Source organism: Lissotriton vulgaris, chromosome 7 (genome assembly GCF_964263255.1).
Source record: "Lissotriton vulgaris chromosome 7, aLisVul1.2, whole genome shotgun sequence".
NCBI classification, from domain to species: domain Eukaryota; kingdom Metazoa; phylum Chordata; class Amphibia; order Caudata; family Salamandridae; genus Lissotriton; species Lissotriton vulgaris.
This window is the reverse complement of record NC_141695.1, coordinates 1,331,556,412-1,331,569,834: the sequence shown is the minus strand read 5'-3', so window position 1 is coordinate 1,331,569,834 and position 13,423 is coordinate 1,331,556,412. Positions and strand designations below refer to the sequence as shown.

Below are 13,423 nucleotides of genomic sequence, written 5' to 3'. Positions count from 1 at the left end.
CAATTGTTCAAGGATCGCTGTGACTGAAGCTTTGGCTTCACGTCGTATGGGATATTGAGGTTGAGGCTGCGGCTGAGACCGTAAAGAAATCTCGTGGTTCGGGGACAATTTATCCCAGCCACACTGATTACGGTACACAGCCGGTGCAAGCATCAGAGCCCACTCTTCTGCAAAGTGCAGAGCTTCCACTCTCGAAACTGTGTTCGCGAAACTGGGGAGGATCACCTCCTCCCCCTCTTGGAGCTGCGAGCACAAAAGGTGGGGGCCAGTCATCCTCCGAAAGCAAAATGTCATGTAGACGAAAGATTTTCCCAAAATACCCCTTTAACCATACGTTGTATGTCGCCTTCAATTAACAGGACAATTTCAAAAAGTCTATCAGGGGGAGCAACTCTTGTATCTGCTGTTTCAATCACAACATAAGTGTCAGTCGCTGTCACCTTCAGTAGTGGACGGAGGGCCTCTCTCACTATGGTAATCTCCGCCGCGCTGTCCAGCAAGGTCAGAGCCCAAGTCAGATTCCGAAGCCTCCTTCTCACAATCTGGGGCATATCGATGCGCTGTCAAGGCTGCGACTTTCTTCTTGGCAAACTGCGGTCTCTGAGGCGTAGAGCCCTCCTGTTTGTCTGCACCGTTGCGCGGGCGGGCTGACCACGTCCCTGCTGTCCCCCCGGCCCCTGCCGCCCCCTCCACCACCGGTAGACAGAGCCGATGAGTCCTGAAAGGAACAAGGAGAGCGTTGGTCAGAAGCCTGAAAACGTTCAGGTGTCTTAATCATCGAGCGGTCGCGCAAATCATAAACTCGTTCCGACTGCGTAGGCAACGGAGACACAGGGCGCGAAACCTGTGTTTGTTGTTGTTGCTTACCCTGATTCTGTTTTTTAGGCCAATTTTTGTTTTTTGGACTTGGGCTGAGCGTTCGCCTCCGAAGACTGTCCCTGGGGCTGCTTTTTCTCCTTATCAGAAAAAGTCTTAAGACCCTTGGCATTGCGGCCAACCATTTTATAAGCCGCCACAATTATCCTTGCTAACTGACTGGGTTTGTCCGCGTCGGGAATCAACGCCAAGGCGTTAGCCACCTGGAAGTTCACTGCATTCCCCTTGACATTCGCAAGGATCCGATCGCAAACCACCTCAAAGGAGCCACACAGGCGCATACCCAACTCAACCGCTGACTCCGGTCCGTGATCATCTTGAACACGTTTAAGGACCGCAGACAGGTTGGACATAGACGGGGAGCCAAAGCACCTCGAATAGACTGCTGCAAAAGTCTTACCCCATGTTTCACAGTCAACAAGCTCAGGGGCCAAATCTTTCGGCCAACTAAGCATAAGAATCCGGTGTTTTTCACCAGGATTCGTATAAGGAAACACAGCCTCCAGCTGGTCGAATTTCTCGGCAAGCCAGAAAGGAAAGTCATCCTTATCCTGGGGCTTCTTGCCCATTACGGAATTCACCATGACAGGACTGATTTTCAAACCAGCCTGACCTGTGTGAAGCTGCGCACCCCTAGGGGCTGCGCCTTGAACATTACGACTCGTGTAATGAACAAGTGCCCTAATCACTTCAACCGCGACCTCGTGAAGACGTCGCAGGTCACCCACGTTGCTAGTGGCGCGATTAGGGTGAGGAGTAAATCCAGCCAAAGTGGGCCAAGGAGTGCCCGGAATGGACAAAGGACCTAACCTCGGAGTGGTTAAAGCGTGTGGTAGGGCGCCACCAAACCAAACTCCATGCTGCCAAACATCAATAGGTACTTCCTGTGCTCTGTACGGAGCATATGCAGCAGGTACAGCTGACGGAGTGTACGAGTGGAACACACCAGAATTCGCGTCCACTGGCGGAAATGTCACCCACGAATAAAACAGTTCGTACGGGTAAGCATGTTCCGCACTCACCACCAGAACCACAGCCAAGCCTTCCAAAGGTACATCATAAGTCCGCAAATGATCACGCACCGCAATGCGACTGCAGCGGGACGTCCACGGCTTGTGCCATGACTGCACAGGAACGTGAAAAAACAAAGATTACTTTGTAGCACAACTGGGTAGTAATTCAAGGAAACCGTTTTTAGGTAGATTAAAGCTTGAAAAGACCAATTTCAAAAATAGGTAGGTTTTTCCGACACCGCCGTTTTCCGGAAACGGGAATTAAGGGGTTAAGGTTTGAATGATATACTACTCGAGTCATGATATAAGGCCAACAACAGTTGGGCGCCATGTAGCAGGGTTTCCGTTCTCCCACAGAACTGTGCAGAGATCTAGAACCTGGGTGAATTAGGGTGACCCAAAACTCACCTTAGTATCAGAAATCCCCTTACCGAGCTAGCTACAGTGTCTCATTGGTCATAACAAACTCCCAATGACTTAGACAAACCAGAACATGAACTTTAGGGTACCTCGGGTATCGTGGAACACATGAACACTCTTTCGCTTTATAATCATTTCAAACCACAACGGGGAGTAAAAGAAGACACGTGCAAGTTTGAAATATTTATTTTTCAATGCAAGGTTCTCAAACTCAGTATCTTATATAATACCATCATACATATTATAAAAATCAGTTATCGGCATAGTCACTAGTCCATAGTAAGCGAACGGTGATAGCATATTATAATGCAAAAATCTATAGAAATCTGTATCACCTATATTTCGCGCACCCTATTTAGCATACTATATTATATCTAAGAAGGTCTCATTTAGGTTTTAGCAGGGCGGGCCCATACCTCTAAATGTCAGCAGAAGATCACATCATCAGCTACCAACTCTCCATGCGAAGCACCATCAAGTGTGTTTTTGCATTCTCAGTAACTCTATCTTAAACCCGTGTAGAGCCCAATGTTGGCAGCAACATTATTTGTGTTATGTCTAATGTGGTGCGAGGATCAGGCCTCCCAGCAACCTTGTGTTAGGTTATTCTTAGAGGCTATAGATCTGTGTGCAGACAGTGTACCAAGTGTACCAGGCACGACTGATATCAGAGCAATAACATATTATTCTCAATAAATCACATCTTTCGTCTAGGTTGAAAGCTACAATAATAAGTATGTGCCGTGTGCAAACTGAAGCCGAAGGAAAATATGTTTAAACATTTCATAAACTCATGCTAACTTAACACAATATATAGAAAAGCATTAACTATATGACAATACAGGTGTACCTGATGCACCCACAATATTATGGATAGCCAGGTTTGTAGTTTTGGTAAGTGTTTTGCCGCGAGCCTGTCATCTTGTAGCGAACATAATCTGTGTTCAGTTGTCCAATGTGTGTGCGCTCAAAGTCTGGATGAATAGTCTTTGAATGGTTTAACTCGTCTGCATAATCTGGAATGTAAATTCTGCCAAAACCTAGGAATCCCAATATGGATTGCAGTTTCTACAATGTGCTTGGTGGTTGTAATGGTGCACAATTCTCGAAGTGTGTTGCAAAGCATTTGCCTTCACTTGACAGCTAGCATCCCAGAAAAAGGACACTGAGGTGGGAAATTCTTATATTTTTTTTGTTGTATTTGTGGTTCATAAACAAACCCCAGAACTATGCGATCCACTCTTGTCCAATATGTGGAAAGGTCCTAATCGGTCAAATGTTGTCGACATGGGGGAATGACTGGTCCTCAAATTCTTTTAAAGATCTAACTCAGGCTGAAAACAACTCAGAAGTGTTCTTACATAGCAGGGGACAAATGACAGAACTGGGTTTGAGAACACTGCGTACTGAAGGTTGTCAAATATCTGCTCTCAGGTGCTTTTTAATTTTTACAGAAAAATCAGTTTGAGAGCTAGTGTTTTGTGTTTACAAACTATATTCATCAGTGCTGCTCATGTTTTGTACTGCAAATGCTAGTGTAGCTGTGTTTAAATGTCTAATCTAATAATAGATGATATGAACATGTTTAGATACTGGAAACAAGGGATTCACACGAGGTGCAACTTTATATTACACCTTGGTATTCGAGGTCTGTGAGAATCTCTCTGGCTTGTTTTTAGCTTCAGTTTAAATGAGGTATTGCCTTTGAGGTTGTGGGGGCAACCTCCCTTGTATTACATACGGTGAACCCACCCCACCCACATTGTTGCTGTGTAAGGTAGAACCAGCAAGAATACCCACTCCTTGGTGTATGAATGTTAAACTGATTCTGGGAAGAGGTCTGAAAAAGCAGGTAAAATTACTGACTCTCCCTCCAGGCAGTTTTTCAGAAATTCAGGTGGCCAATCCTTTTCTGCTAAGAAAATATTGTAGCCAAATGACCAGTTCTCTCAAAAGAGAACACTAATGTATCTAGATACGTTCCCTTCCAACTGGAGTTTATTCTCATGTAAATCATGCAGGCTGTTCATCCTAGTATCCAGAATTTCCACCTGGATAAAGTCACTCAAAGCTACTGCCGCCAGACAATCCATCCGGTTCCAGCGATCTACTGTGACTTCTGCTGCACTGTCTGGCATGGTCAGATCCAACTCTCTGCTCTGAAGCAGCATCTTCCATATCTGTTGCATGCTAGACTTTCAGTCCAGCTACCTTCTTAATGTATTGAGGCTTTGGCTGTTTAGGTTTGTCTTACTTTTTAGGTAGTCTCAGCACACAGCAATTGTGCAGTCTGCAAGACCTGTTGTATCTCTTCTAAGGGCTTTTGGCATACCCACTGATTGCCATTAGTTATTTGGGGCATTTAGAAATGATTGCTTGTTGGTACATTTTTGTAAATATCCTACTGTGTGGCTCGTTACTCCCATGGCAATTTCACTAATTGTTCCTTTTGGTTGTCCCGCAGGAGAGGGCCATACTGATGACTACCTCAGTTGGGCTTTTTTATTAGGATATTGGTTTCGGAATTCTTTTTAAGGTGGGGGAGGTTAGGCTTGTTTGCATTGCTAGTTCTTATTTCCAGAAAATTGCTAGGAGCACAAGTAACTTTGCAGCAGTTTAACTCACATCATACATTTAAAAAATAAACCTCCCCTTCAGCCCGGCGCCCACCACCATAAAACTGACCCTGGATGTCATCATTGTGCCCTCACAAGTCAGGTGCTGTCATTTTGTGTACTGGTGACAGTCACATCGAGGCTTTAGCTGCTCATAAAAAAGATGTTCTGGTTGCCTCTTGGCCATTGCCTTTTAATATCTTCTTTCTTCAAGCGTACAACCCCTCGGGTCCTGTTACTTTTTTAGCTTTGACATTTTATTAGTAGTTTTGAAAAGCCAAAGTGAGACAATGTGGTAACGAAAGGGAGCTAGGGGATCTAAGCATCACAGGCTGGAATACCAACTCTTTAATTCTCTTTATCTTCCTGTTTTTATTTATTTTGTAGCAGTTTTTACTTATGTTTTTTTTCTGGGTATTTCTTTCTGATCTTTCTTTTAATTTCTATTAATCTTCCCTTTATCTTAGCTTTTCATGTATCCTTCCTGATGTCCTTTTTACTTAATCATTTTCTTTGAGTCCTCATCTTTTTTGCTTTTTCTTCCTTACTTTCCATCCTTGCTTTTTTATTTCATATTCTCATCTTCTTTATGTAAAATATCTTCTAAAATACTCCATTCATTCTACTTTTCTAACCCCCTTTTGCTACCTCCTATTTCCTTCCCCCCCCCCCCCCCCCCCCCCCTCTGGACATTACACTGCCTAAACTAAAACAGTAGGCTTAATATTGCCGGCTAAACAATTTGATTAACATTTGTCTACAGGTCTTGAGTTTCACACTGCACTTCGGTTTCAGAGGAGGATAGGTCAGAGTCTTAGGTCCAGTGTTGGAGAAGCTTTGGTTAATGACTTTTCATTGAAAGCCCTTGTGGGCTGGAAGCGTTGTGCTCTAGTGTTTTTTACTAGAGCACCAGTTCGCTCTTCGCTCTTAGATCTTTGTCCTTGGACTAGGGAGCTCAATCAAGGGGTGTCTGCGTGTGGAAATGCCATGGTAGCATGAATGTGTGGTGTGGAAGGAGTATAGGGTTTTCCCAGCAAATGCTTTATGGCATAATGCTTTAACTTGTGACCTGCCATCCAAATAGGTGTAGTTGGTGCAAGTCTGGGGGAAGATCTTCTGCCTCAACGCTTAGCCAGCATCAGCTATGGAGGTGTAGTCATTTGCTTAGGGTCTCAATGGATGGCATACTACACAGGCTGGGTGCTGCCCTCCTACGCCTTGAGTGAATATGCTGGTGCTGTGCACTTTATTTTCTGTTAAGGCTTGCGTAGTCCTACTTTGGTAAAGCTATGAGCAAGTGCATTAGTGGAGGGGGGGCCTCGCCAGGTTCCCTTAATAGATACATTTTCTACCTGGCCCTGTCGCCTGATCTGGTTCCAGTACTGTGCAAGAGTTCCCTCTGTTTGCAAAAGCCCTTGTTGTTGTTCTCCCGTCCCTGTGTTCGATCTAATTGGTCGTTTGTTTCAAGGTTCTTTCTCTTGTCTCCTCCAATAATCCTCTTCTTGCTTAACTTGTCCCCATCCAGCTGGAACAGTCCAGTAAGTGAGGTCTAAATAAGGTTCATACTATGATTCGTGCTGCGTGTGATGGTCTCTTCACTGGTGCAATGGTTCACGGAGTTCCTGAGATGGAGAGCCATGAGGTGCTGGCTGGCCTCAGTTCGGTGTAGTGGAGGCTGAGTAGTCCGTACTGTAAGAAACCAGGCAAACTGCAACATTGCAGTTGTATAGTAGTAAACTATCCGACTAAAGAAGCAAAAGCCATCAGTACGGCTAGTGCATGGAACAGAAATTAAATTGCCTTATCCAATGATCCCTTAGTGTAAAACCCATGTTCTGTTGGCCAATATTGCCTAGAAACCCGCGTGTCCCAATGGAGAAAGCACAAGGAAAGGCAATGCACCCTCCCACCCCTTGTCACACCTACAGAAAAATCCACAGTAAACCTGCTAATCTGAATATAGTAACAAGCATTCAATAGATCCTGGGATTGTTTTCCATCTCATGTGGTTGTGGTTCTTTTGAGATGAGTAAACTACCTTCCCAAAACCCAAGCAGTCCAGAAGTGCACCTAGCAGGCAGTCTTCACGTCTCACTCTGGTCTGGGTGGCATCACCAATTGCCCTGAAATATTAATGACAAAGGTGGGTAACAAAAGATTTACCAGTTTGTGCCCAAATATCTCAAAACAGAATACAGTGTTTGGGTGGCCAACATACGTTCAGTAAATCCAACTCCTCTACACAGTGCTGCTTCTCTGGTCCCATCAGTAACTTTCCCATTCTTAGTACTCTAGGCAGTGCTACTAGCTGCTTCTCTAGCTTCATCGGTAATTCTCCATTCTTAGTCCTCTAAACAGTACTGCAGTGAAGTCTTTTCATACATCCAAAACACTCCGAACCAAAAGATAGAGGCATTGTCAAATGACAATGTCTTAACTCTAATAAATGCTTCACCTGTTGCATTTTAAATGCTTGTTTGTTAGGCTGTCAGAAGAGTGTCCAGTCCTTCAGTTTCATGTACTCCTATGATCTGCGCTTTGACTGTCCAGCTCTCTTCAATGGTTTCTCAGATGTATCCTGAAAGGAAGAAGATGAACAGATCAGTATCTTGATACTTGTCAGGAGTTTTAATATCTGTTACACTTTTCAGTGGACTCCTGTTGAGGAGATCCGCCCTGTGACTTGGTCTTTTCTCTTCTTATTATCTCACTACTTTGATATGGTTCTTGCTTTGTTATCCGTTTCTGAATTTTAGGCCTGGCTCCCAAGTTATCCCTGCCTATGGATACAGTTCCTCAGTAATATTGCTTTACTCTTGCTCTTGTTCTGAGTTAAGTTGGTGTACCACCAACGCAGCTGCTTTCCCCTTTAATATTACTCAACATAATGATGAATATTGCAGCAGAATTGCCAATCCACTTCATCCCCACATCCAAGGCAGGTGGTGCCCCGTACTATTCTTAAATCTGTTTGAGCACTTCTGGAAAAACATCTAATGATGGTGTACCAAGAGTCCAAGGTGTTTACTACAGTGACGACTGTACCCCCAAGTGACAGTTTTCCACGGGGGAAGCCATCCCCATTGACAAGGATAATGTAAATTCTGAGGTTTGCCTGTGGTCCTGTATGCGGAAACACTACTTCAGGTTACTTGTTTTTTGTGGAATCCAGAAAGTAAATTCCTCCAGTCTGGTGGGAATTGTCCCCTTTAACAGCATTAATAGTCTGTGGACTAATGTCTTGTGTAGCCAATTGTAGTTGTGCAGCTTGAGCAGTCCTTGCACGATTTTCTGCTATTGTTAACATGACAAACTGTCAGACTTGTATATATTCTGACTAAACTATTATATAGTCTGCTTAATTGTGGTGCGGTCAAATTGGCTATATTTAGATGTAGTGTAACTGGCTAAAACTGGACATGGTGCCCCCTCATGACTAAGGGAACCTAGTCTAACTTCAGGGAATGGTAGTGCGCCTTCATACCAATTTTGATCATGTTAATGGAATTTCTAAAGCTCTACACTTATTTGGAGCGTCAGTTTAAGGGTAAGTGTGAAACAATTTTCAGCAGTGGTTCGCTGCTGGTAATGTAATCCATATAGAATATCTCAGTCCTAAATGCTTTGTGTGACTCAACCACGAAGGTAACCTCCCCACCAGGAGGTGAGATCACGTTGTAGCAATTTCTAAATAACCATGTCTGCAGTTCTCGGTATGTTTAATGCTGCCGGTTCAGCCATAAGAATGTTTTCATTCAGAGGGTATCCGTATGGGGGGGATCCTTTTGAAAGGTTCAAGCTCTAACAACCTACAGCCAATATATATATTTAACATACTCACCTGAGCAGGATTTTTCCTTAACACTAAGGACGTCTCCAGTTAAAAGAAGGGATGGGCTCTTTGGGTATACAAACAAATTACTCGGGCAATCCATTAAATAAGAGCTCAACATCTAACGTTGGCTGCACCATTTTGTACGGCTTGTACCTCCACTGTAAAACTGCACTTGCTGGACAACCTAAACATCCTGGTTGTCTCAGGATGATTCCATACACACCCTCAGGATATTTTGCCCTGTATCCCTGCTAGCCCACAGTGCACCATCTTCACCCCTAACCGTATAGGAAAACAAATGTGTGTTCAACTTCAAAACATGACCACTCTGATTTCACCCCCCCAATCCCCGGGACTCAGGTTAACAGATCGAGAACCCTTTTGCTTGGACTCTCATGCATACCTAAAGAAATACTCAGCAACGCGTTTCAATATTTATTGAAGCATTCTGATTATTTTATAAAATGTGCTGCAATCATCAATAGAATGAAACTGATTGGAGTAATTAGCATCACAAGAATAGTGAGAAACCTTTCCACCATGGTGCTAAGACAGTGAATAATTACAGGCATGTAAGTACTGTGTATATTGTACTCCTACCTAGCACTCCCTAGCTTAGTCTCCCTTAAGGTAGGTGATCTGCCGAATCCCTGCCCAGGTGGTCTAATTTCCCATTATCTGTGGTCTTGTCAGGTTGTCTGTCTTGCTGTAGAGCTGGACATCACTTGTGTTGGTAAGCAGAAATCGGCTGAGCTGGCTTTCCGGCATGTAGTGAACTGTCAGTGGAGTGCTCGTCTTCTCCCCCCTCCCACTCTGCCAACCAGGAAGTGGTTCTGAGTATATATATAATAAACAGCACCCATGTAGCGATGTTGCAACCTCTGTCAGCGGTACAAAAGGGGATGCTGATGGATTGAGCATTCTAATCCATCAAACACTCACACCCAGTCAAAAGATCTGGGTTTAATCCATCACCGTTCTTTAGCCCACTCTGCCACCCCAGTTAAGACATGGCTATATGCAAATCAGTCTGACCCTGTGCCTCATGGGAACAGTCCAGCCCGAACTGCCAAGCTCACTTTGCCACTGAATTCAAGCAAGCCGGGCTGAAGACGGCTGGAATGCCAGAAACTGGTCCTCGAAGCTTGTTTCCGGTTCAGGGAAGGCATGGCTTGGCAGTTCGGGCTAGACTGTTCCCATGAGGCACAGGGTCAGACTGATTTTCATATAGCCATGTCTGAACTGGGGTGGCAGTGGGCTAAAGAACGGTGATGGATTAAACCCAGATCTTTTGACTGGGTGTGAATGTTTGATTGGTTCAGATGCTCCGTCCATTACCACCCCCTTTTGTACCGCAACCTGTCAGCCCACAATTGTTCCAGTTGGTTAGAATCTACTGAACAATGACGTTTTAACAGTGAACTTTAGCCCTTGTAGCAAATGTTCAAGGTGTCATAATGTGCCTATGAAGTAGAATTATAAGCAGCTCAGATAGTTATCCAGCATGGTCTCGTACTCAAATGCATGTCAAGTCATCATGTTTAAAAGAGAAGCTAACTTAATAAATGTGATCATGTAAATGACGGTGTTTCCTACCAGGCCTATCCTGACCACATGACCGAACTACCTTGGGCATCCACCCGTCGCTTTATTAAAGCTTGTGCAGCCTTTCGAAAGCAGCAGAAGGTGCAGAATATTGCATCTTAAGAGGCAACATTTTTGCCACCGGAGCTCACCAGGGGTTGCCTTGGGCCCAGGGGTCGTGGTGTGGTCTCACTTCCTTAAGGTAGGACACTGGTTTTGGCAGCTGGGAAACGGCAGTTGCCTAGTAATGGGTTCCAGAGCTGGGGATATAGCGCTGAAAAGATGCATCTAGTCTCTAGACTACTCTTGGAAATGTTCCATTGTGCTACAGAGTTATTTATTCATATTGGCAGGAAGTCCGGTGTATATTAGCCAACCATTGTGGGAAGCGTCACAAAGTAGGTTAGTGGACACTGCGGTGAATATTATAGGGAAACTCTGCGTACTCTAGAACTACCAACTGGAGTTGCAAAAAAGCCTGAGGCAGCAACTGTGCTCCAAAGTAATTATCTTGAACCTGCCATCTCGTTTCTAGGCGGAAGAGTAGGCTAACCAGACCAGTTCAGACACCTGTAGAGCTTGAACGTACTGAATAGCCACTTCATCAATCCAGTGAACATGATGACTTACTCGGTCTCCGCTGCAGCAGTGAACAAAACCCTAGAAGAAGCAGCCCGATCTGAACCATGGGTGTCCCTGCTGCCTTTATAACCAATCAGAATGGTTAATACTCTAGTGCGATGGGTAGAAGCACCAGTGCTGCAGGCGGCTGTGAGGTGGTGGCCCTAGAGCAGGGGAAAAAAAGGGAGGAAGCCACGCCAGTGTAGCACCTCCCACTGAACAGCCCACACAGTAAATACAAATACTGATTAATCTCCCCCCCCCCTGTTTAGGATTAACCAGTCACTCGAGCTCCAATTCCTGAAGTCCCGTAAATAGACCGTTGTAAAGGAAAGGCACTTATCTGGCAGCCGAGCAGGGCAGAAAGAGGAAGTGACTTTCTATGTCTAGCTACTAGGGAGAGTAAAAATTAAGAAATCAATGTTTGAGTTTAAAGACTCTTAGAAAATGTAGTCTTGAGTTATTGCCCATGGTCGTTTTGGCTGCTGAGCTAAAATAAAGGGAAGAGTAATGCATAATCTGAGCCTCCGTCCAGACCACTAAATCCTCACTCATATACTTAAATATTGCTGTAGGAATAGATTTAATAGCTTAGATACTTCTGAAATCTTTCCCAATTTATTTTTACCTGTCTTAAAATAAAATTACAGGTTCTGTTCAGGTTGACTCAAATAAAGTGAAACTGTCCAGGTTGTAACCGTACTCGAAGCCAGACTGACTGATAGGCTAGTCCTGCCAAGTCATTAAGGTTTGGAATTGAAGCTTTCATAGCCCAGTAGGTTAACTGTTTTGGAGGGCAGGGTATAACATCAGAAGAGTAGTAATTGTAGTTTTTAAAATTAGTATATAACGTGATCCGGTCCATCTAGTAAAATTGTAGAAAAGTACGTTTACGTTTCTCATTACCTATCCTTAAACATGGAGTCCTGATAAGATTTTAGCAGTATCTCAGGATGATTTTGAATGAATTCATGCATCTTTATGGATGGTTTTCTGTTTCCTTGTGTTCTCGTTAGACCATGTGTATAACTGTTCGATGGCTCCCACCTAATGTTTTCCATAATCTGAACTGCGAGTGAACTTTAGGTAACTCCCAGGTTTTACTTTCCTCGTCTGCCTAGATTTAGAATGCATGATTCATTTTATATTTTCACCTGCCACTTTGGTGGTTACTTGGATATTCATGCAAGAGCTCCCTTTGCTCGGACCTTTTGAAAAGTAATAAAGTTTGCTATTAAGGGAGTAGCTCACTGGGGTGACTGGTAAAATAATTTCTTTTTGGCGGTACTCACCCAAGTCATCTGGAAACAAAACCAATCTGGCCACCATGCCATCTAATCTGCCCTCCCCTGGCTTTTAGTGTGGAGACTTGACAATTAAAGGAAGGGTGTGTGAAGTAACAATAGGATCCTAGTGTAAACAAAAATATTTTAGAATTAAACTGATATTGTAATACCCTATCCAATTGTACCTGAAGAAAACATTTGTCATTTAACTATACTGCCAATCCTTTGTTCGGTTGTAGGTGTTCACATTTGAAGTGGACCAGGAGCTGTTGGGGGCCAGGCAGCAGAGTTCTTCATATCTGGAAAATATCCCTGGGATCCTGAGTTCAGAAATAGAACATGATGGTAAGGATTGGCGCAAATGTACCCATTGACTCCACAAATCGCTGTGGTCCTAGAGGAGGTTGAAAAAAATGAATTAACAAATCTGAGTGTGGTGGTAACTTTAGGAGCACAACATATAGTTGTGAATGGAATGAGAATAACACTCCCATTTGCTCATTGAAAGCCTAATATGACGTAAATCAGTTATGAAATTAAATAGTGCTGTCATATTGGTGCATTTAATTTTGGTCGGTAAGACAAGACTTTTTTTCTTCCAACTCTTGGCATCATGGCTTTCATGATGCCCTACATATTTTAGAACATGCATATGTCCTGTTGGATTCAGGCTTTTTGACACTGCTCAGGCAAGAGGTCTTCAGCCATGCAGCTCATGACACAATGAGATACTTTTTGCATCGGACTTTCAAGCACTGTAGATCAGCTTCTTCCCCCACATGAGAAGACCAGGTTCACAGCGTAAAAAAACCTTGCACCATTTGCATTCTCAAGTTCGGTCTTTAGTGCTAATCAACACATGTTGTCTTTTTGAAGCTAAAGTCACCCTTTTTGGTCTCTATTCATCATGCTGGTACTTCCTTTAAAGTTTTATTTCTTAAATGGTCTCTCCTAGTGCTTCCCAGACGTTTAAGACTACACCAACTTTTAGCATGGTAAACTTTCATGACCCACCTAGCTTTAATGGATAGGAGTTGGGTATGGATTTTATTTTCTGTAATAGCATTGTAAACAGAAGTACCTTGACCACACCCATCGATATTGTGCTGTGGTCAGTAGAATGATCTGCCCATAAAAGGGAGCTGGAACCATTTTCGGAGTTAGGTGTTGGCC

General features: G+C 43.8%; 1 protein-coding gene across 2 annotated transcripts in view; it reads left to right on the top strand.

Moving 5' to 3' along the window:
• Window positions 1–13,423, top strand: part of LOC147703626 (zinc-binding protein A33-like) — a 231,186-nt gene that overhangs the window by 28,766 nt on the left and 188,997 nt on the right. For both annotated transcript variants that reach the window (XM_086931967.1, XM_086931966.1), the window contains exon 2: window positions 12,490–12,595. In XM_086931967.1, coding sequence (XP_086788093.1) covers window positions 12,490–12,595 — 106 coding nt within the window. The remainder of the gene's footprint in view (window positions 1–12,489; window positions 12,596–13,423) is intronic.